The sequence below is a fragment of the Saccoglossus kowalevskii genome, chromosome 4 (assembly GCF_978046115.1).
Source record: "Saccoglossus kowalevskii chromosome 4, keSacKowa6.1, whole genome shotgun sequence".
Lineage (NCBI taxonomy): Eukaryota > Metazoa > Hemichordata > Enteropneusta > Harrimaniidae > Saccoglossus > Saccoglossus kowalevskii.
In genome coordinates, this window is record NC_140644.1 from 2,795,512 (window position 1) to 2,822,011 (window position 26,500).

Genomic DNA, 26,500 nt, shown 5'->3' on the forward strand with positions numbered 1-26,500 from the left:
GTCAATCACATGACTATGCACCATACAGGGGATTGGCGGATGCTGGAAGCTCATGAATATATATATAAAATAGCTTGCAGCTGATTGGTTCACGAGAATACAGAATGGGAAACTATAACAATATCATAAAAAATGCATTAATATTTAAATTTAAATCAATGATATTGCCATATTTAGTTTTTTTTTGTTCAATGTGCTACACAATAATATATTAATAATCAAAAGTATAATAGATAACAAATATCAGTATACTTGCCAAATATTCATGAGATAGACATAGATTGCACTTTGAGATGAGACAAAATAAGTCAGTGCATGACATTGGCACAATATAACTGGTACAAATTCAGTCATGTGACTAGATAGTTGACTGCCATAGAGGGCAGTATAACAAATCTCACTGCTAACTGTATGATCCAAATGAATGAATGAATTACAGTAAATATAATAACTAATCAGAAGATTAATAATTATTTCTGATCAAATCCTTCACATATTAGCATTAAGGAATACAAAAGGAATAATTTTTCTTTTTCCATCATCCACAATTTGTTACACATTAAAGCAATACAGTATTTCAAATATTAGCGTCAGTGGCACACAAACTTAAATTCACGTACCGGGTAAGCGGTTATTTTGGCATAAAGGTTGGCATGGCTGAAAATTGCAGTAGTGCAGACACTGTTCTTACCACCTACATCAGTCACCTAGTATCACAGTTTATTGTATGGCTTTGTAGAGTGTGTACAATGGTGGACTTTTTAATAGGGCTTAGTTAGTGTGACACCATGCAAGTGTTATATGAGACGTATTTAGTTCCACTAATATCTGGTTTAATTGCATATATCTTCGGATACTCGACAGCCAGACTCTGCATCAGCTATGAAGAGTTTGCCACTTAAACATGTACATAGTTCATATACATCAGGGTAATATGTTCCTCCTGTGGAGCCGGCTGAGGATTTCTGTAAACTTTTGAATTCTATATTTTTTGTATCTAATACAATCTGTGAAAATATATATAAATGATAATTGGTTTATACGTCTACACCATATATTTATACCTGTGCAGTATATAATTTATACTCCTAGACCATATATTTATACACTTGCACAATATATTTATACACTTGCACAATATATTTATACACTTGCACAATATATTTATACACTTACACCATATATTTATACCTCTGCAGTATATAATTTATACTCCTAGACCATATATTTATACACTTGCACAATATATTTATACACTTGCACAATATATTTATACACTTGCACAATATATTTATACACTTGCACAATATATTTATACACTTGCACAATATATTTATACACTTACACAATATATTTATACACTTGCACAATATATTTATACACTTGCACAATATATTTATACACTTACACAATATATTTATACACTTACACAATATATTTATACACTTACACAATATATTTATACACTTGCACAATATATTTATACACTTACACAATATATTTATACCTCTACAGTACATAATTTATGCTTTTACACAATATATTTAAACTCTTACACAATATATTTATACTCATACACAATATTTTTATATATATGTACACAAACAAGCTCAAACAGAATTTTTCCTTATGCATCTTATGTTAGCAATACGACCACGAAACAAAACCATCAATAAGTAAAGTAAATTGTATACTTACAGAGCCTTGTTTTGACTGAAGCCTGAGATCAGTACGGCAAGTAGCTGTGAAATCACCACCTTCTGCATCTAATTCAATACCCTCAGGGGCTTGCATGTATAAGGATCTAGTAGTGGATTCCAATCTAGTAATGACAATAAACAAAGACAATCAAAACTAACAATATCAAGATTTATCTACTTTGTAAAATACTGATTCAAATAGTAATGATAAGAAATTAACTTTTGTTGATTCATGTATTCAAGTAGAACCAGGTTTCTACTAGATTCAACCAGAACCAGGTTTCTACTAGATTCAACCATAACCAGGTTTCTACTAGATTCAACCAGAACCAGGTTTCTATTAGATTCAACCAGAACCAGGTTTCTACTAGATTCAACCAGAACCAGGTTTCTACTAGATTCAACCAGAACCAGGTTTCCACTATATTCAACCAGAACCAGGTTTCTATTAGATTCAACTAAAACCAGGTTTCTACTAGATTCAACCAGAACCAGGTTTCTACTAGATTCAACCAGAACCAGGTTTCTACTAGATTCAACCAGAACCAGGTTTCTACTAGACTCAATCAAATCAGAACCAGGTTTCCACTATATTCAACCAGAACCAGGTTTCTATTAGATTCAACTAAAACCAGGTTTCTACTAGATTCAACCAGAACCAGGTTTCTACTAGATTCAACTAGAACCAGGTTTCTACTAGATTCAACCAGAACCCGGTTTCCACTATATTCAACCAGAACAAGGTTTCTACTAGATTCAACCAGAACCAGGTTTCTAACAGATTCAACCAGAACTAGGTTTCTACTAGATTCAACTAGAACCAGGTTTCTACTAGATTCAACCAGAACCCGGTTTCCACTATATTCAACCAGAACAAGGTTTCTACTAGATTCAACCAGAACCCGGTTTCCACTATATTCAACCAGAACCAGGTTTCTACCAGATTCAACTTGAACTCTAAATATGTGCTTATATTAATACCTGAGTTCTTCTCTTGCTTCTGCTCTGATATGTGGTGTTTGTATTGCTCCTTCAAATACTGCACCTTCAGCACCTGTAAAGATATTATATTTTTTGAAGTCTGCATCAACAACATTTTTTCTCTTCAGTAGTTATCACATTAACAAGTTCCTGTGACTGAGTCTCCCTGCATGACAACTATACCATCTTCCATGTTCTACCTGTGTTTCTAAGTCTGTCTGCATAAAAACTATATCATCTTCCATAGCTTACCTGTGACTCTAAGTCTGTCTGCATAAAAACTATATCACCTTCCATAGCTTACCTGTGACTCTAAGTCTGTCTGCATAAAAACTATATCACCTTCCATAGCTTACCTGTGACTCTAAGTCTGTCTGCATAAAAACTATATCACCTTCCATAGCTTACCTGTGACTCTAAGTCTGTCTGCATGACAACTATATCATCTTCCATAGCTTACCTGTGACTCTAAGTCTGTCTGCATAAAAACTATATCACCTTCCATAGCTTACCTGTGACTCTAAGTCTGTCTGCATAAAAACTATATCACCTTCCATAGCTTACCTGTGACTCTAAGTCTGTCTGCATGACAACTATATCATCTTCCATAGCTTACCTGTGACTCTAAGTCTGTCTGCATAAAAACTATATCACCTTCCATAGCTTACCTGTGACTCTAAGTCTGTCTGCATAAAAACTATATCACCTTCCATAGCTTACCTGTGTTTCTAAGTCTGTCTGCATAAAAACTATATCATCTTCCATAGCTTACCTGTGACTCTAAGTCTGTCTGCATAAAAACTATATCACCTTCCATAGCTTACCTGTGACTCTAAGTCTGTCTGCATAAAAACTATATCACCTTCCATAGCTTACCTGTGACTCTAAGTCTGTCTGCATAAAAACTATATCACCTTCCATAGCTTACCTGTGACTCTAAGTCTGTCTGCATGACAACTATATCATCTTCCATAGCTTACCTGTGACTCTAAGTCTGTCTGCATGACAACTATATCATCTTCCATAGCTTACCTGTGACTCTAAGTCTGTCTGCATAAAAACTATATCATCTTCCATAGCTTACCTGTGACTCTAAGTCTGTCTGCATAAAAACTATATCACCTTCCATAGCTTACCTGTGTTTCTAAGTCTGTCGGCATAAAAACTATATCATCTTCCATAGCTTACCTGTGACTATAAGTCTGTCGGCATAAAAACTATATCACCTTCCATAGCTTACCTGTGTTTCTAAGTCTGTCGGCATAAAAACTATATCATCTTCCATAGCTTACCTGTGACTATAAGTCTGTCGGCATAAAAACTATATCACCTTCCATAGCTTACCTGTGACTCTAAGTCTGTCTGCATGACAACTATATCATCTTCCATAGCTTACCTGTGACTCTAAGTCTGTCTGCATAAAAACTATATCACCTTCCATAGCTTACCTGTGACTCTAAGTCTGTCTGCATGACAACTATATCATCTTCCATAGCTTACCTGTGACTCTAAGTCTGTCTGCATGACAACTATATCATCTTCCATAGCTTACCTGTGACTAAGTCTGTCGGCATGACAACTATATCATCTTCCATAGCTTACCTGTGACTATAAGTCTGTCTGCATAAAAACTATATCATCTTCCATAGCTTACCTGTGACTCTAAGTCTGTCTGCATAAAAACTATATCACCTTCCATAGCTTACCTGTGACTCTAAGTCTGTCGGCATAAAAACTATATCATCTTCCATAGCTTACCTGTGACTCTAAGTCTGTCGGCGCCAACAACTACCTCATCTTCAGTGGCTTGTAATAAAATTTTGCCATCTGGTGTTTCTACAAGAAATTCTTGATGATGCGACACAAGATCTTTAGAACCTAACAAACAGAGATAAAAAAAATACACTTAGTCAGTGACTTAATACCTTTAAATCAACACTAGTTTGCAGCTACTCATTTCAACAATTCAATGTGTCACAAATAATTCATGTAAACTGGCAACGTCAAAGCTGGTCTTTGAGGGAAATAGTCTGAGTAGGATATTTTTGACTTACACTGGAAATAATCTCTAATTACTCCTGCCAACACCAAGTTCATTTATTCAGAGACCTAGTGATTGTTGCCAAATTCTCCCTTTATTATTTATTTTTTACTTTCTTTGTTATAGCATATGCGCTAAAGGGTCTCACAGTCTGATGACATCACTGTAAAACCACTACCCAGAAAGCATTTGAGCTATTCTGTTATTGCATGTATAAATTTATCATGCGTTTACTATGACATCAAATTTAAATTAATTTTAATGTTATCAGCGGTGAAGTAACCAGGGAATTAATGTGGTCTAAGCTAAGCTTACAGTCTCAAACCAAAGAATTAATGTTATAATTAACATTAATAAATACTTTACTGTGAGTTGGTGTTTAAAAGATGATGAGTTTGCACAGTGACTCAAATCAGTTAAAAAGTAACCATGCTCAAGGGAACGGTCTCTTTGCAATGGTATTACACAGTCTGCAGCAATGGCTACAACACTTACACTGCAGCAATGGCTACAACACTTACACTGCAGTGAACTTTGCAATGGTATTACACAGTCTACAGCAATGACTACAACACTTACACTGCAGTGAACTTTGCAATGGTATTACACAGTCTGCAGCAATGGCTACAACACAGTCTGCAGCAATGGCTACAACACTTACACTGCAGTGAACTTTGCATGGGTATTACACAGTCTGCAGCAATGGCTACAACACTTACACTGCAGTGAACTTTGCAATGGTATTACACAGTCTGCAGCAATGGCTACAACACTTACACTGCAGCAATGGCTACAACACTTACACTGCAGCAATGGCTACAACACTTACACTGCAGTGAACTTTGCAATGGTATTACACAGTCTGCAGCAATGGCTACAACACTTACACTGCAGCAATGGCTACAACACTTACACTGCAGTGAACTTTGCAATGGTATTACACAGTCTACAGCAATGACTACAACACTTACACTGCAGTGAACTTTGCAATGGTATTACACAGTCTGCAGCAATGGCTACAACACAGTCTGCAGCAATGGCTACAACACTTACACTGCAGTGAACTTTGCATGGGTATTACACAATCTGCAGCAATGGCTACAACACTTACACTGCAGTGAACTTTGCAATGGTATTACACAGTCTGCAGCAATGGCTACAACACTTACACTGCAGCAATGGCTACAACACTTACACTGCAGCAATGGCTACAACACTTACACAGCAGTGAACTTTGCAATGGTATTACACAGTCTGCAGCAATGGCTACAACACTTACACTGCAGCAATGGCTACAACACTTACACTGCAGTGAACTTTGCAATGGCATTACACAGTCTGCAGCAATGGCTACAACACTTACACTGCAGCAATGGCTACAACACTTACACTGCAGTGAACTTTGCAATGGTATTACACAGTCTGCAGCAATGGCTACAACACTTACACTGCAGCAATGGCTACAACACTTACACTGCAGTGAACTTTGCAATGGTATTACACAGTCTGCAGCAATGGCTACAACACTTACACTGCAGCAATGGCTACAACACTTACACTGCAGCAATGGCTACAACACTTACACAGCAGTAAACTTTGCAATGGTATTACACAGTCTGCAGCAATGGCTACAACACTTACACTGTAGTGAACTTTGCAATGGTATTACACAGTCTGCAGCAATGGCTACAACACTTACACTGCAGCAATGGCTACAACACTTACACTGCAGTGAACTTTGCAATGGTATTACACAGTCTGCAGCAATGCCTACAACACTTACACTGCAGCAATGGCTACAACACTTACACTGCAGTGAACTTTGCAATGGTATTACAGTCTGCAGCAATGCCTACAACACTTACACTGCAGTGAACTTTGCAATGGTATTACACAGTCTGTAGCAATGGCTACAACACTTACACTGCAGTGAACTTTGCAATGGTATTACACAGTCTGCAGCAATGCCTACGACACTTACACTGCAGCAATGGCTACAACACTTACACTGCAGCAATGGCTACAACACTTGCATTGCAGTGAACTTTGCAATGGTAGTACACAGTCTGCAGCAATGGTTACAACACTTACACTGCAGTGAACTTTGCAATGGTATTACACAGTCTGCAGCAATGGCTAGAACACTTACACTGCAGCAATGGCCACAACACTTACACTGCAGTGAACTTTGCAATGGTATTACACAGTCTGCAGCAATGACTACAACACTTACACTGCAGCAATGGCCACAACACTTACACTGCAGTGAACTTTGCAATGGTATTACACAGTCTGCAGCAATGGCTACAGCACTTACACTGCAGTGAACTTTGCAATGGTATTACACAGTCTGCAGCAATGGCTACAACACTTACACTGCAGTGAACTTTGCAATGGTATTACACAGTCTGCAGCAATGGCTACAGCACTTACACTGCAGCAATGGCTACAGCACTTACACTGCAGCAATGGCTACAGCACTTACACTGCAGCAATGGCTACAACACTTACACTGCAGCAATGGCTACAGCACTTACACTGCAGCAATGGCTACAGCACTTACACTGCAGCAATGGCTACAGCACTTACACTGCAGCAATGGCTACAGCACTTACACTGCAGCAATGGCTACAGCACTTACACTGCAGCAATGGCTACAACACTTACACTGCAGTGAACTTTGCAATGGTATTGCACAGTCTGCAGCAATGACTACAACACTTACACTGCAGTGAACTTTGCAATGGTATTACACAGTCTGCAGCAATGGCTACAACACTTACACTGCAGTGAACTTTGCAATGGTATTACACAGTCTGCAGCAATGGCTACAACACTTACACTGCAGCAATGGCTACAACACTTACACTGCAGCAATGGCTACAACACTTACACAGCAGTGAACTTTGCAATGGTATTACACAGTCTGCAGCAATGGCTACAACACTTACACTGCAGTGAACTTTGCAATGGTATTACACAGTCTGCAGCAATGGCTACAACACTTACACTGCAGCAATGGCTACAACACTTACACTGCAGTGAACTTTGCAATGGTATTACACAGTCTGCAGCAATGGCTACAACACTTACACTGCAGCAATGGCTACAACACTTACACTGCAGTGAACTTTGCAATGGTATTACACAGTCTGCAGCAATGGCTACAACACTTACACTGCAGCAATGGCTACAACACTTACACTACAGTGAACTTTGCAATGGTATTACACAGTCTGCAGCAATGCCTACAACACTTACACTGCAGCAATGGCTACAACACTTACACTGCAGTGAACTTTGCAATGGTATTACACAGTCTGTAGCAATGGCTACAACACTTACACTGCAGTGAACTTTGCAATGGTATTACACAGTCTGCAGCAATGCCTACAACACTTACACTGCAGCAATGGCTACAACACTTACACTGCAGCAATGGCTACAACACTTACACTGCAGTGAACTTTGCAATGGTATTACACAGTCTGCAGCAATGGTTACAACACTTACACTACAGTGAACTTTGCAATGGTATTACACAGTCTGCAGCAATGGCTACAACACTTACACTGCAGCAATGGCTACAACACTTACACTGCAGCAATGGCTACAACACTTACACTGCAGTGAACTTTGCAATGGTATTACACAGTCTGCAGCAATGACTGCAACACTTACACTGCAGCAATGGCTACAGCACTTACACTGCAGTGAACTTTGCAATGGTATTACACAGTCTGCAGCAATGGCTACAGCACTTACACTGCAGTGAACTTTGCAATGGTATTACACAGTCTGCAGCAATGGCTACAACACTTACACTGCAGTGAACTTTGCAATGGTATTACACAGTCTGCAGCAATGGCTACAGCACTTACACTGCAGCAATGGCTACAGCACTTACACTGCAGCAATTGCTACAACACTTACACTGCAGCAATGGCTACAGCACTTACACTGCAGCAATGGCTACAGCACTTACACTGCAGCAATGGCTACAGCACTTACACTGCAGCAATGGCTACAGCACTTACACTGCAGCAATGGCTACAACACTTACACTGCAGCAATGGCTACAACACTTACACTGCAGCAATGGCTACAACACTTACACTGCAGTGAACTTTGCAATGGTATTGCACAGTCTGCAGCAATGACTACAACACTTACACTGCAGCAATGGCTACAACACTTACACTGCAGTGAACTTTGCAATGGTATTACACAGTCTGCAGCAATGGCTACAACACTTACACTGCAGTAATGGCTACAACACTTACACTGCAGCAATGGCTACAACACTTACACTGCAGTGAACTTATTGATATTACATGTACACAGTCTGCAGCAATGGCTACCACACTTACACTGCAGTGAACTTATTGCTATTACATGTACACAGTCTGCAGCAATGGCTACAACACTTACACTGCAGTGAACTTATTGATATTACATGTACACAGTCTGCAGCAATGGCTACAACACTTACACTGCAGCAATGGCTACAACACTTACACTGCAGCAATGGCTACAACACTTACACTGCAGCAATGGCTACAACACTTACACTGCAGCAATGGCTACAACACTTACACTGCAGCAATGGCTACAACACTTACACTGCAGCAATGGCTACAACACTTACACTGCAGTGAACTTATTGATATTACATGTACACAGTCTGCAGCAATGGCTACCACACTTACACTGCAGTGAACTTATTGCTATTACATGTACACAGTCTGCAGCAATGGCTACAACACTTACACTGCAGTGAACTTATTGATATTACATGTACACAGTCTGCAGCAATGGCTACAACACTTACACTGCAGCAATGGCTACAACACTTACACTGCAGCAATGGCTACAACACTTACACTGCAGCAATGGCTACAACACTTACACTGCAGTGAACTTTGCAATGGTATTACACAGTCTGCAGCAATGGCTACAACACTTACACTGCAGCAATGGCTACAACACTTACACTGCAGCAATGGCTACAACACTTACACTGCAGCAATGGCTACAACACTTACACTGCAGCAATGGCTACAACACTTACATTGCAGCAATGGCTACAACACTTACACTGCAGTGAACTTATTGATATTACATGTACACAGTCTGCAGCAATGGCTACAACACTTACACTGCAGCAATGGCTACAACACTTACACTGCAGCAATGGCTACAACACTTACACTGCAGTGAACTTTGCAATGGTATTGCACAGTCTGCAGCAATGACTACAACACACTGCAGCAATGGCTACAACACTTACACTGCAGTGAACTTTGCAATGGTATTACACAGTCTGCAGCAATGGCTACAACACTTACACTGCAGCAATGGCTACAACACTTACACTGAAGCAATGGCTACAACACTTACACTGCAGCAATGGCTACAACACTTACACTGCAGCAATGGCTACAACACTTACACTGCAGCAATGGCTACAACACTTACACTGCAGTGAACTTATTGATATTACATGTACACAGTCTGCAGCAATGGCTACCACACTTACACTGCAGTGAACTTATTGCTATTACATGTACACAGTCTGCAGCAATGGCTACAACACTTACACTGCAGTGAACTTATTGATATTACATGTACACAGTCTGCAGCAATGGCTACAACACTTACACTGCAGCAATGGCTACAACACTTACACTGCAGTGAACTTTGCAATGGTATTACACAGTCTGCAGCAATGGCTACAACACTTACACTGCAGCAATGGCGACAACACTTACACTGCAGCAATGGCTACAACACTTACACTGCAGTGAACTTATTGATATTACATGTACACAGTCTGCAGCAATGGCTACAACACTTACACTGCAGCAATGGCTACAACACTTACACTGCAGCAATGGCTACAACACTTACACTGCAGCAATGGCTACAACACTTACACTGCAGTGAACTTATTGATATTACATGTACACAGTCTGCAGCAATGGCTACAACACTTACACTGCAGCAATGGCTACAACACTTACACTGCAGCAATGGCTACAACACTTACACTGCAGCAATGGCTACAACACTTACACTGCAGCAATGGCTACAACACTTACACTGCAGCAATGGCTACAACACTTACACTGCAGCAATGGCTGCAACACTTACACTGCAGCAATGGCTACAACACTTACACTGCAGTGAACTTATTGCTATTACATGTACACAGTCTGCAGCAATGGCTACAACACTTACACTGCAGTGAACTTATTGCTATTACATGTACACAGTCTGCAGCAATGGCTACCACACTTACACTGCAGTGAACTTATTGCTATTACATGTCAACAGTCTGCAGCAATGGCTACAACTACTTACACTGCATTGAACTTATTGATAGACTCCAACTATGAATATTTTAATGAGCTGCGTATAGTTAAATATTTTTAGCTGTGAAAATAGAATTCTAAATGGAAATATTTTTTGTAGTGTCAATTAATCAACTGTCACCTCAACTATTGGGACGATCATTGAGTGAATCTGTCAGCAATATACATTTAAATAAATCTGGAATCTCATCTTTATATTTGAATACAACAATACATATTAGGTAGGCTGAAACACAAATAAATATTTCTGGTCACTCGACACAGCACAGCGCCCTCTGTTGGTGAACCTGCAAAATGTATACACTATTGCATATTTTAGCCAAAAAAAAATTGCCTCACAGCCCAATTTCAAACTCAGATTTGTTCAGTTTTGATTTAAATTGATTATAGACAGCATACTATGCCAGTGCTGTATACTGAAACATATCAGACAACACAGACATCCCTTTATAGATTAAATTAAATCACAGTATACATCATATCCACAATCCAAATATAAGGTTTCACATGAAGCTGTGCATAACATAGCGACTAAATGGTTGACTTATTGATATAATTACACTAAATATTTAAGTTAGATTTAGCAGTTTTAAAAACAGAGTAACATACATGCATCTACAATGGTATAGTTACTGATATCATAAAGATGCGATTCAGTTTAAGTCTAGTGAGACACCAACACTGATACTGATCTACCAATGACAGCCAGGTTTTGAAAACTACACCATGTACTATTTTAAGCCGTTGAGTAGACGCAACTGAACTGTAACTGAACTCACTTACCTAGAACAGTCTTACAGTAAAGTCATTGAAATGATAACAATATATTTATATGTTGTACAATTAAGTGTACACTACACATGCAGAACAGTGATATTATAACAACCTATATATTACCTGAAAGCTTAGATACATGTTTAGGTGAATAGAAGGGAGCCTATGCTATACCAATGTTTATATAAGGGATTACACAGTGGCCAATTTTACTACTGTAATTTTTTGACAAACACGCTACTGACAGATTTTCATGATTTGACGATTTAATGGCATTTGTGATGACAACATTTCTGAAAAGTCAGGATGACCTTTCATCTTTTTAGGCACCCAGTGTAATTTTTACTTTTACACAATGAATTGTGAAAATAGCAAAAATTTGTCTTTCAAAATTAAATCCATTGACAATATTTCAAAATATCTTTTAAATAAGTAGTAGTTTGAGATCAACTTCACAGAAATGTTTGAAGTGCACTCTCACTACAGCATTGGCTATATAGACGGCGCCCTCTGGAGATAATATTACAAAAAAATGCAGTATAATAATCTTGGCTTAAGTTGGTAAACATTGACTGATCACAGAAGGGATAATTTGTGAGTTAAAATCTTATAACCCCTGAATAGAAGACAAATATACATTTGTATTTTAGTAGAAAGGATACATACCTACAACAAGTCTACCTAAAACGTCACCATCTCCATTACGTGCATTAAGTGTAACATTACGCGCTGATTCTAGAGTTAAAGGTTGGTCCTAAAAATTGAAAAAGACAGACACTTAGTGATTTGTTCAAAACAATTAATTTTCTGTGAAGAAAATTTACAAATCCAGGAGGAAAAAAACAAATAATCAACAATACATTACAATACATAGTCCAATCAGTGAGAGAAAGGAATAACAATCGTAGTATACAGCTAAGTAGAGAAGTAAGAGTTTGAACGATTAAAATAGTCTCACTGTTTCAGCAGAGTCTTGCCATAATAAGTACATACATATTGACATAAAAATTATATGGAGAAACAAATAACCTTGGCTTTGTCTGCATCCTATTTAAATTTTGAACTTATCAGTGATACCGGTAGGGATAAATATTATATTACCCAAATTTTGGATTCACCAACTAGGATATGCTTCTGAATTAGTGGAGTGTTCCCCTTATGTCATGAAATGAACTAAACAGAGTTACACCCACGGTGCATGTACATATATACCAAGTATTATATCAATCAAACCAGCAGTTTTCAAGAAGTCAGATAACATTTTCACCAAAAATGACAAAAATAATCACTAAAATTAAAGAATTCAAGATATTGTCATAAAATTTTCAAATCTAGTAGAGGTTTGACAAATATACATATATAACAAGCAATCTGAGTAGAGGTTTTTAAAAGCAGAACATTTAAGACTAAAAATTACAAAAATATCGTCATGGAAAGGGAGTATGGTAATATTATTCTAAAGTGGTAATAATTAATTATGGTAAAAATAAACTGAATTAAGTAAATGTATAATGGCCAGGAGACCACACATGAAGGCATGACAAAAACTAAATAACATTACAGTAGCAACAGTAATAGTGATAAAATAACTGAAAGATAAAACAAAACAAATAAAAGACATCTGCTTTTAGCAAGTAACCATATATCACAATACAATGACCTTGATTTGAAAAACACATCAACAGACATAAATACTGATGGTTTTTAACCATCCAGCAGTCATGTGTCAGAATAAGTAATACTAGATCAGAGTAATTATAAACATAAAATGGTGACGTAATGTATGTGAACCATCAGCAGGCATGATTGATTTCTACCATGGATGGCTGGTACTTCAACTCCAGGCTGCCCTTATGAACTGAGGGAGAATTGGAGCTATAGCTCACAGACAGACAGACAGACAGACACAGGCATATAGATGCATGTATCATTGGATTTACACAGAATTTTAACAGTATAATGACATTTTGTCGGTAAAATGAACCCTGTAATTCCCATACTCCAATGAAATTCACTGCAGTGCTTATGGTTTAAAAATGACAGTGATTTGATTTATTGAACAATCCAAAGTAATTAGAGCCGGTCATGGTGCACTGAATAGAGGGGTTGCTGAACCCATCCACAAGGATCAACATTACATCAACAAACAGAAAAGCTAAAAATAACTACACTAGTAATCTCCCACTTCCAACACAGAATGATTCAACTGGAAAGAATTAAAGTCTTGTCACAATTGAGATCTTTTCAAAACCAATAAAGCATATATGGGAGACACTTACTTTTCTGGAAATAATCTCCGCAGCCGATAGTGGCCTCAGAAATTCACTCTCCCCCTCCAGACGCAGTCCTTTATCGGTTATTCTGAGTTTACCCATACCATCCTGTAAGATTAATAAGTGTAACACAATCAATAGTCTAGCAGCAGTGACAGTACTCAAACACTGCTGTATTTTCTTTTTTAGAATGTCCTGCATTTTGTGTGTACTGCAACAGATTAAGTAATTCCAGGAATATGAACATTTTTCATATCTGTCTACTGTAGAATATATGATTTTCGCTTGGAATTAATTGTGGTTATTTTCACTGAAGGAATGATTCAGTGAAAATAAAATCCAGCGAATATACCTTTTTTCCTATATTTTACATTTAACCTGTCAAAAATCAGTGAAAATAAATTCCAAACAAAACGCCCGAAAAATAAATTTAGCGAAAATTAATTCTTGCTAAAATAAAGTATTTTACAGTATTAGTGTAACAATCAATATCATACACATTATCGATTAAACGGGCATGGTTCACATTATTACAATTTTTTTAAATTTTTATTTTAACATTTTAAATCAAAAATTCACGTCATACACATGTAGTACAAAATAAAACACATGGTGCTCAGTGATGTAATGTGACATAATGAAAATTAATTTAGTTGTTGACCAAAACCTTCTTTTTCCAGCATTCTTGGTGCAGTCTACATGTGTCACATGATCATCTTTATTGTACCTCATGCGTGTTCAGTTTAGCTCAGTAACTAGACTGTCGACAGTCTGCGGGCCTAATGTAATTGTGTATCCTAGACATTCGAACGCCGAAGACGTTTGATGGGAAATGCGAACACAATATTTATTATCGGTAATAATAATAACAGATTAATATTAGATACGACCGACTGTCAACAGTCTACTGAGTAACATATGGATTAAAAAAATATGACAGAAAAACACAGTTTTGATTTCTTAACTGGTTAGAACTCAACAAAGTCCTAAAATAAAATTCTGTTGATGATTTCATGTTTATTTTGATAATTATGTAAATAGACATACAAAATATGGGGACCCCACAGAAAGTCAGACACTGCGGCATAACGTCTATTATAACCAATGTAATTGGCTTGATACACATTCCATGGCGAATAGATACATAATCATAATACAAAATATTTGAAATAACAGACCCAAAAATGTCATTTAGGAAATAAAAGATTGGTATACTAAGTTGAAGGAATAGAGCTTGACAAATTAGATATTGAAACAGGTTTCCTATTCACATACGAAACAGACCATAAGTCTATATAAAATAAACCTATTTCATTTTGTATGATATATTACAGATATAATAGTTACACATGACAAATAATATTCTCTGAACAATGATGAATATTGTAATAATTGTATTTAATCTTTCCTGATTAATTACATAACTCATATGTGTTTTAATTATGATATACATAGCCTAGAGTTTAATTGGCGGTAATAAATCATGTGTCTTAACCATACAGCTTAGTCCCTTGTGGTTGTACACGGCTCAGTGGTTAACATGTAATTTGTACAAATCAGTTTAACTCAACCACTGCTGTAGCTAATGCACTCAACAATCCCTATATCCATACAAATCTTCATGCCTTCAGCTCAGTGCACTATTTTACATAGGATGGTCCAATACTGTATGACACTGTGAGTTCAGTGTTGTTATATTAGAACTACCCTGAACCATGTTAGCCAGGCAGGCAAACCTTTAGATGCTATTCTGCCATCACGGTATGTACTGTGAATGCATAATTATCCACTGGGTTTTAATTATGCTATTTTCGATGATTAGTGAAAATCACAAATTTAAATGAACAAGTAAAATAAAAATAAAACTTAATGTTTCCTTGACAAAATCGTGAAATTAAAACACATTGAATATGCTCAAAACATCAAAATAGTGAAATTAAATGTCAGTGAAAATAAATGGTTTTACAGTACTGAATGTACTGCATAGCCTCCTACATTTCGAGCTGCGGTTAACAAAATATGTAGAATAAACGCCATGGAAACAAATAAGCACAAGCCAAACATGATAGGAGCAAACATGAAAATTTAGGAAAATATACAGAATATTTTAATGACAAGTAAAAATAGCTTGTTAAAAATACTTTTTTTAGATTTTATGATAAAACTTTACGGTTACCTTCTAATTCTCTATTTTTAAAAGTATGGTTCGCTGTGATATCCAATTTTAATGTCTGGACTGTCTCAAAACATGGCCTGTGATTGGTTGAATTTGACAGCTAATCAACACCACCGTTACCAAATGTCATGGTTTTTCAAAACAAACATGGTGGCCAATCCATGTACAACTAATAAGGTTTACAATTACGTATTAATTCATCGCTTCCATGCTCGTAATTGCAAACCTTTAAAGCTGCGATTCATATAATTCCAAAGGGTTGGATTATTGTTTACGTTTTCGCAATGTAAACATTTGATTCCTTCATTATATGGTCGCCCACAAACTGCATATACGTGAATGAAAAGCGTATACTCATAGTTCTGGAAAAGGTGAAAGCATGTGATGAAGTCTGACCATGTCAAAGTATGATGAAAGGCATTCCAGTAAACACACGAGTTTGTTAGGAATTATTGAGAAATGTGTTCTGTTTTTCCCACCCAGACCAAGTACAGTACACAGAAAAATGTATGTAGCCAGCTGGCTACATAATTCTTGGCTTGGCTCCCAAATTAAATAGCCTGGGAGCCTAACAATAAATTCTAATGTAGAGCGCTGATACGAACTGATGAGAGCTAAAATATTTCTACACAACATTTTCACACATGGAGTTGGATATTTCCTTTTTCACAACTTTTCCCTTTTAATCACTTATAATCAGTGAAATATTTTAAACTGATTGAAATATTAAATTAATTTATAATTAAATCTTTAGAAAAGCAGTAACTAATGCAAAATATAGATAATAAAATTTGTCTTAAGATTGTTGAAATCACTGGGCACTAGAAAATGAACGATATGTATAGTATCAAAACAATCAGACTTGCGGTTTTCAACAAGAAGTGGAAAATATCACTATTTACCAAAAATTACAAAAATATTCACCAAAATTAGAGAATTGAAGATATCATCATGAAATGAACAAATCTGAGTGAGAACCACATGTAGTACCTATATATGTAATATCAAAGCAATTGGACTTGAGGTTTTTAACAAGAAGTCGAAAATATCACTTTTTACCAAAAATGTCAAAAATATTCACCAAAATTAGAAAATTAAAGATATCATTACAAAATGAACAAATCTGAGAGAGGTCCACATGTAGTACCTATATATGTAATATCAAAGCAATTGGACTTGCGGTTTTCAACAAGAAGTCGAAAATATCACTTTTTTACCAAAAATGACAAAAATATTCACCAAAATTAGAGAATTAAAGATATCATTACAAAATGAACAAATCTGAGAGAGGTCCACATGTAGTACCTATATATGTAATATCAAAGCAATTGGACTTGTGGTTTTTAACAAAAAGTTGAAAATATCACTTTTTACCAAAAATGACAAAAATATTCACCAAAATTAGAGAATTGAAGATATCATCATGAAATGAACAAATCTAAGACAGGTCTACCCAAGGTACATATACACCAAGTATCAAAGCATTCAGGGTTGTAGTTTTCAAGAAGAAGTCCAAAAAGTAAAACATTGACACGGACGACGACGACGGACAATCACTCATATGATAAGCTCCGCTCGACAAAGTCGACAGCGGAGCTAAACAAGCAGCCTATCGGCTGAGATAGCTCCGCTGTTAGCAATGCACATTTCAATTAAAGAACTGAAGACATCATTAGAAAATGAACAATATGAATAGTATCAAAGCAATCGATCGGACTTACAGTTTTTAACAAGAAGTCGAAAATATCACTTTTTACCAAAAATTATAAAATATTCACCAAAATAAATAGAGAATTGAAGATATCATCACAAAACAAACAAATCTGAGAGAGGTCCACATGTAGTACCTATATATGTAATATCAAAGCAATCGGACTTACAGTTTTCAACAAGAAGTCGAAAATATCACTTTTTACCAAAAATGACAAAAATATTCACCAAAATTAGAGAACTGAAGATATCATCACAAAATGAACAAATCTGAGAAAGGTCTACATGTAGTATCTATATATGTAATATCAAAGCAATTGAACTATTGGTTTTTAACAAGAAGTCGAAAATATCACTTTTTACTAAAAATTACAAAAATATTTACCAAAATTAGAGAATTGAAAATATCATCACAAAATGAACAAATCTGAGAGAGATCCACATGTAGTACCTATATATGTAGTATCAAATCAATTGGACTTGCGATTTTTAACAAGAAGTCGAAAATATCACTTTTTACCAAAAATGACAAAAATATTCACCAAAATTAGAGAATTGAAGATATCATCACGAAATGAACAAATCTGAGAGAGATCCACATGTAGTACCTATATATGTAGTATCAAATCAATTGGACTTGCGGTTTTTAACAAGAAGTCGAAAATATCACTTTTTACCAAAAATGACAAAAATATTCACCTAAATTAGAGAATTGAAGATATCATCATGAAATGAACAAATCTGAGAGAGGTCTACCCAAGGTACATATACACCAAGTATCAAAGCATTCAGGGTTGTAGTTTTCAAGAAGAAGTCCAAAAAGTAAAACATTGACACGGACGACGACGACGGACAATCACTCATATGATAAGCTCCGCTCGACAAAGTCGACAGCGGAGCTAAACAAGCAGCCTATCGGCTGAGATAGCTCCGCTGTTAGCAATGCACATTTCAATTAAAGAACTGAAGACATCATTAGAAAATGAACAATATGAATAGTATCAAAGCAATCGATCGGACTTACAGTTTTTAACAAGAAGTCGAAAATATCACTTTTTACCAAAAATTATAAAATATTCACCAAAATAAATAGAGAATTGAAGATATCATCACAAAACAAACAAATCTGAGAGAGGTCCACATGTAGTACCTATATATGTAATATCAAAGCAATCGGACTTACAGTTTTCAACAAGAAGTCGAAAATATCACTTTTTACCAAAAATGACAAAAATATTCACCAAAATTAGAGAACTGAAGATATCATCACAAAATGAACAAATCTGAGAAAGGTCTACATGTAGTATCTATATATGTAATATCAAAGCAATTGAACTATTGGTTTTTAACAAGAAGTCGAAAATATCACTTTTTACTAAAAATTACAAAAATATTTACCAAAATTAGAGAATTGAAAATATCATCACAAAATGAACAAATCTGAGAGAGATCCACATGTAGTACCTATATATGTAATATCAAAGCAATCGGACTTGCGGTTTTTAACAAGAAGTCGAAAATATCACTTTTTACCAAAAATGACAAAAATATTCACCAAAATTAGAGAATTGAAGATATCATCACGAAATGAACAAATCTGAGAGAGATCCACATGTAGTACCTATATATGTAGTATCAAATCAATTGGATTTGCAGTTTTTAACAAGAAGTCGAAAATATCACTTTTTACCAAAAATGACAAAAATATTCACCAAAATTAGAGAATTGAAGATATCAACATGAAATGAACAAACCTAAGAGAGGTCTACCCAAGGTACATATACACCAAGTATCAAAGCATTCAGGCTTGTAGTTTTCAAGAAGAAGTCGAAAAAGTAAAACATTGACACGGACGACGGCGACGGACAATCACTCATATGATAAGCTCCGCTCGACAGCGGAGCTAAAAATGTTTTGGCTGTATTATTAAATGCCTACCATATTGAATGCCCATATTGAATATTGAATATTGAACTATTTTTATGTGATATGCGTCAAATCATTGGAGAGAGGACGTCAGCCGGAAGTCTCAATTGCTGTAGATGCTATTCTATTACAGGTCATAGGTTAACATTTTAATCACTGAGCTTACAAGAAAACCTACCAAAAACTCTATTTGCATAATTCAGTTTTATTAAGATTTACTAAACTGCCAGTATTACTGTATCTGCTCTGATCGAAATGCATACAAATTAAAAATTTCATTTGTTGTAGGTTAAAATATTACTAGTTTTGACGATACAAACACCTTTGTAATTCACATAAGACCATGTAAGCTACTAATACATAATTTTTCACTGTATTAGAAGCATATGTCAACATTTTCAACACCAGAATTTCTGGCCCACATTTGTCTGCACTTTCTTTTTAAATTCTTCAATATTTCTGGAAATGAACCTTAATTTTGGAGCCAACAGAAAAAAATTAAGTAAATTTTTAGTTTTTACTAAAAAAATGGCTATTTTTGTCCCAATCTTCTGAAGAAAAGTGCAAACTATAAATAGGACTATTTTGTGAATTTGTGATGAGAGGAGGGAACTGATGGTGAAAAAGTTAAAACTCTGCAAAAAATAATTCAGGATTTTTCACTTGGGAAAACAGTATTGTCAATCAAATGAGAGTTACAGACAGGTTACTGACATGTACATTCTAGGCTATAACACTATTAACAATACATTATAAATTATGCAAATCCCAAGACATGAACTATTCGAAAGTCATACAACTGTCAGTTACAGCAACGTGCACCAAGTGTTCAGTATTAATAATGATAGATCTTAAGTGCTAATGTCTGCCGAGGACTCGGTAAACGCGAGAGTCACATGACTTGTTTCTGTAGTATTTCATACATGTGTCCTGCGTTACCTTAACCTATGTAAACATCGTATTTTTTTTAACAAGCGTCTGTTTGCATATTAGGTCAATTACGAAGTCACAAGTAAACAATCTCACATCATTCAATGAAATATTATATTTTTATCGTTGCGTGAATTTAACATGTGCATGTTGAAAACAGATGGAGGGTATTCCCTAGGCATCGGATAAGTGTATTTTAAGGTCATTTGCAAGCAATTCAAAATAATAAGTATCGAGAGAGGGGAAAAATTTACAATGTTTTGACATCAACTTTACCCAGCACAAAATATTTATACATGTATGGGAAAAATCCAAAAATGAACATTCCAAAGGAATCCATTTTTAGAAATACAAATAGTATTTGTCAGAATTTACTAATAATTCCTGACAAACACAAGCACCTATTTTATAATTACATACATTTTTTTAATCCTGTATAACCAAACAAAGATTGATCTGTTTACTATAGAAAGCAATGGTAAATGGCTAAAAAATCACCATTTTTATTGATGTTTGACTTGTGTTTTTAGCGAAAATCAGTTCAATGACCATATTTATATTTGGATTTTATCATCAAAAACAGCATAAAACAAAATCAGACAAACTGGTTGAATGGCAGCCAACTATAAGTCCCTCAATGCATAATACCATTATTAATATTATTAGATCTTTTATACCTATAAGTAACTAACACTTTACATTACAGATATAATATTTTATACTCACTATTGAAAAATCCATAACTTTGAGTATCCATATTGTGAGCGCTAAGTTGACAATTATCGTAACCATTAAAAGAAGCACCAGTAAATAAAGGCATCGTTTTCTCCAACCATAGATACCGATTTTATAAATGACAGTCGCTTCTCTGTTATTTGGAGTGACAGGAGTATAACTACTCCCACTGGCTCTGCCCCTGCCTCCCATTCTGATAACCTGTCAAAACATACAATAGATTAGATAATTAGAAACAGCACATAAATAATAACAGGAATGATGTATTTATTTATTTATAACTTTTCTTACCATCTGGTACACATTAGGAAATTATATTAGAGTAAAATTCACCAAAAAGTGAATGGTATATACAGTGTGGTGGACAAATTGATGTACATTGGTGTTTTGGATGGGTACTTATATTATAATACCATACACTACCCGTTATTGAAACGCTGCATTCTCATTGGTTGATTGGTACCACATGCAGTCCTGTTTTCAGACGATAACAGGGCAGTGCTTGAGGTCAATTCAAGAGCATATGGACAAGACTGTGTCACTGTTTTCCAACATTTGTATGGACAGTTTAACCGTTTCACCACCAGACATTCTCACCCAAATTTGTCTGCACTTTTCTTTTTCTTCAATACTTCTGGAAATGAACTCCATGTAACAGACAAAATTTGAAACAATTTTCTATTTTTGCCCCAATCTTCTGAAGGAAAATGCAGACTATAAATGGGAACTGGTGGTAAAAAGGTAAACAAGAAAAGCACAATTATTTGTTCAGGTTTTTTACTATTAAGATTTCTTAATTTTTTTCATTTTCATCTGGTAATTTATGTGCAAATGTCAATATAAGCGTCTTTTTCCTTTTTCTCAAGCTACCACTGTTCCTATGTTCAATTGTTGAGAATTCATGGTAACATAATTGAAATAAAGACTCCACAATGGCCATTATTAACTTAAATTAAGTGATAACTTGGTTTGGATGATGACTAGGCTTGGACGTGTACATGTGTACGTCTCACCAATTATTGTGCACATCCCCGTACTTGCTCTGTTATCACACATTGATGGGCATCCTTCATTCCCTGAATGTAAACGTGATTTAATTGACAAGACAGATTTTTTCACAAGTGAAAGAAAATTGTTAATGTTGTAGCAGCGATCATTTTACTGGTACTTCAACAATTCACAAAAATTACTAGTAGCAACCACAGTATGCTAACACCAATAAAAATCAAAGAAAGCTTAGAAAGAACTCCCATGTGCTGAGAGTATTGGAGACACATTAAATATAATTACTTAGCTGAAAACTAATTATGCAAATCAGAAAATTAATATGACCAGATTTGAGTGTAAAACTAATGAGGTCTGCGCAATGTAACAGAAAATCTATGTCTCCAAGTTTAATTGAAATGTGATTAGAACCAAAAAATTATGAATTATTATGCTTATTAGGGAATTAATATGAACAGATTTTTACCCCAAACTAATTAGGTTTGTACATTGTCCTAGAGCATCTTTGTACTAAGTTTCATTGAAATGGAATAATTAGTACCGTGAAAACTCCAAAATTTCGACCCCTCTAAAAATTCGGACGCCTATTTATTTGCCGGGGTTCGGTGTTTTATTTACCTCCAAATTTTCGACTCCACTAAGAATTGCCGACTCATTCTTATTCGAAAATTGCGACCAGTTTTAGTTTTCCCCCAAACGAAAAAAAAACCGATGTGAGCGTTCAAACGGGACCTTCCTCGAAGGCATAAATCCGGGTTTCTGATTGACTGAGAGATTTTTATTTTATTGGTAACGAAAATATATTCTAAATAAACGAAGTTTCAAATAAAAACGAACACAAAAATCTCGGCATGCTGTGTTTCTGAATTGTTGATTATTACTGTACTCAGTAGTGATTATAATAATGTACACAAAATAAATTTGTTGAATGGTTATGAAATACAAATAAAAGTCAACTTAGTTTCATCGTAAGCGAATGATTCCGGTCTCGTATAAACGTTTGATGCTGTAGGATATCCGCCATGTTCTCTTAGGTCAAATAGGTCAAATCGCTAATTAACCAATCAAAAAGCTGGATGATGCCAACGTGTTCAAATTACCATAGCTTATTTAAATATGTTAATGTTATTGAACGCAATGCGGAAGAGATTGGTGTTGTAGTACGATATTTTGGCTTGGATTTTGATGCGAAAACGGCATGATTTTTTTTAAGTAAAAAAATTAGTTGTTTTTAAAAAATAAACTGGTCATCTGAAGAATAATTTAACATTGTTCACAGTGATAACAGCTCATTCTCGAAAGGAAGCTTACCCGCTCACGCTAGTCACGATAAAAATCATACACGTGTACTCATGAATAGACAGACGTCAATGACTACGGTAAAACTTACTCTATTTTAGCCGGCAGGATTGATTGAAATGTCCAAAAAATGACGCCAAAATACACCTTAAAAGTCCCATTTTATTTTCTTAAATCCCATTTTATTTTTTAATCCAAGGGCGAATTTACGGCAGAATTTGGTCCCTCAAATAAGGGACACGTGAGCTTTGATTCTAACCGGATACATTGCACTGGGTCGGGGAGATAGTTTGCTAAACTTCCATGTATCTTTTGTCCAATGGGTACCTGTACTTCGAACATTCGCAAGTTTTCCTAGGTAGTGCGAGACAGCTTTGTCTTTTGACCTATTAGTTTTGTGCTGACCTCTTCTCTGCGTCTTGATGTTTTGTTTTGCTTGTCATAATACTCACTGATTGATGACTTTGTTTAGATTTTGAGTTACAACTCGGCCACGACCTTTGCTTTTACCGTGAAACATGAGGAAGTTTACGTCAATTGACGGACATTGCATTTTTTAAAACTAATGAAGCACACTATCTATCATCCCCATTTTTTCATTTGCTGATTTCTATTCTGTAAAATTCGACCGTCCGAAAATGCACCTTAATTTTGACTCTAAAAACACGTCACATTTCTAACACCAATTATTTAAAACCGGTCGAAATTTTGGAGTTTTTACGGTGCTTTAGATATCAGTGTGAAAGCTTAAAATTGGTTAATTATGCAAATTAGGTAATTAATATGTACAGATTTTAACCCACAATTATTCAGGTCTGTCTATTGTCCTACAGCATCCATGTACATTCATTGATATGTGATGTATAGTACCTGAGATATCAGTGTGAAAGTTGGTTAATTATGCAAATTAGGTGATTAATATGCACAAATATTTACCGGAAACTAATTGGGTCTGCATAATTCTAGATTCATTGAAATGTGATGATTAGTACTTTAGATATCAGTAGAAAAGCTGAAAATTAATTATGCAAATTAGGTAATTAATATGCACAATTATTTACCCTAAAACTAATCAGGTCTCTGCATAGTCCTAAAGGATCTATGTACCAAGTTTCATTGAAATGCGATGATTAGTACTTGAGATACCCGTGGAAAAGCTGAAAATTAACTAATTATGCAAATTAGGTGATTAATATGCACAAATATTTATCGAAAACAATCAATCTCTGCATAGTCCTTGAGTATGTAAGTACCAAGTTTCATTGAAATGTAATGCTAACTACTTATATCAAATGCTGAAAATTAATTAATTATGCAAATTAGGTAATTAATATGTACTGATATTACCATAAAAACTATCAGGTCTGTGCAGTGTCATATGACATCTATGTACCAAGTTTCATTGAAATGTGATGATTAGTACTTGAGATATCAGTGGAAAAACCGAAAATTGACTAATCATTATGCAAATTAGGTAATTAGTATCCACGGATTATTACCAAAAACTAATCAAAACCTAGCATTAGTTCAGAGCATCTATGTACCAAGTTTCATCAAAATCCAATGAGTGGTTGTTTAGATATCAGTGGAACAGTCATGGAACCACTAAAAAATAGCTAATTATCATGCAAATTAGGTAATTAATATGCACGGATTTTTACCAAAAATTAATCAAATCTGCGCATATGTTCAGAGCATCTATGTACCAAGTTTCATCAAAATCCAATGAGTGGTTCTTTAGATATCAGTGGAACAGTCATAGAACAGCTAAAAAATAGCTAATTATCATGCAAATTAGGTAATTAACGAGCATGGATTTTTACCAAAACCTAATCAAATCTGCGCATTGGCCCAGAGCATCTATGCACCAAGTTTCATCAAAAACCGATGTATGGTTCTTGAGATAGCAGTGGAACAGTCGGACACACATACACACATACACACACACATACACACATACACACACACACACATACACACATACACACATACACACATACAGACACACTAACTGCAAAGACTCCCATTTTGTGCTTCGCACATGGGAGTCAATGAGTAAAACAGTCACTATTGGTCCAAGCTTTTTATTTCAAGACATTTGGACTATTGATGTGAGTGGGCATGATAAATGCTACACAGTTTCCATGTATAACTCATCTTAGTTGTGCATGATAACATGTTCAAAGAGTATCTAGTTTCAAGGAGTGTTCCACAGTTGCCATGTTACTGTACATGCTCTCAACAGAATGGGAGAAGGAAGGGGGAGGGGCGATTTAACAACAGGTCATTCATGAGCACCAGCACCATGTTTGCACCAGATGAATATCGTACATGTTAGTATGTTGTCCCCCCTAAGTACAGGGGTAAGTACAGATACAATAGGGATGTAAATGATATTTTGTCCATATTTCACCATGAATGAATGAATGAATCATTTTTTATGAAAAGTTTGCGAGCTTTCAAAGTAATGTTGCATTCATATAACACAGAATCAATATGTGCAGTACAAAATTTAAGTTGGTATAGTAAAATAGCTACCTAAAACTGCTGACCGGAAATGAATCTATCGGTACACC

General features: G+C 35.6%; 1 protein-coding gene across 1 annotated transcript in view; it reads right to left on the reverse strand.

Moving 5' to 3' along the window:
* Window positions 1–631: 631 nt before the first annotated feature.
* Window positions 632–26,500, reverse strand: part of LOC100375957 (delta-sarcoglycan-like) — a 43,639-nt gene continuing 17,770 nt past the window's right edge. The window contains exons 2-8 of the mRNA XM_085497658.1: window positions 21,612–21,821; window positions 14,150–14,251; window positions 12,537–12,624; window positions 4,440–4,559; window positions 2,682–2,754; window positions 1,699–1,822; window positions 632–1,007 (exon numbers count right to left, since the gene is read on the reverse strand). Of these exons, the coding sequence (XP_085353784.1) occupies window positions 834–1,007; window positions 1,699–1,822; window positions 2,682–2,754; window positions 4,440–4,559; window positions 12,537–12,624; window positions 14,150–14,251; window positions 21,612–21,812 (882 nt within the window). The 5' untranslated portion in view covers window positions 21,813–21,821 and the 3' untranslated portion in view covers window positions 632–833. The remainder of the gene's footprint in view (window positions 1,008–1,698; window positions 1,823–2,681; window positions 2,755–4,439; window positions 4,560–12,536; window positions 12,625–14,149; window positions 14,252–21,611; window positions 21,822–26,500) is intronic.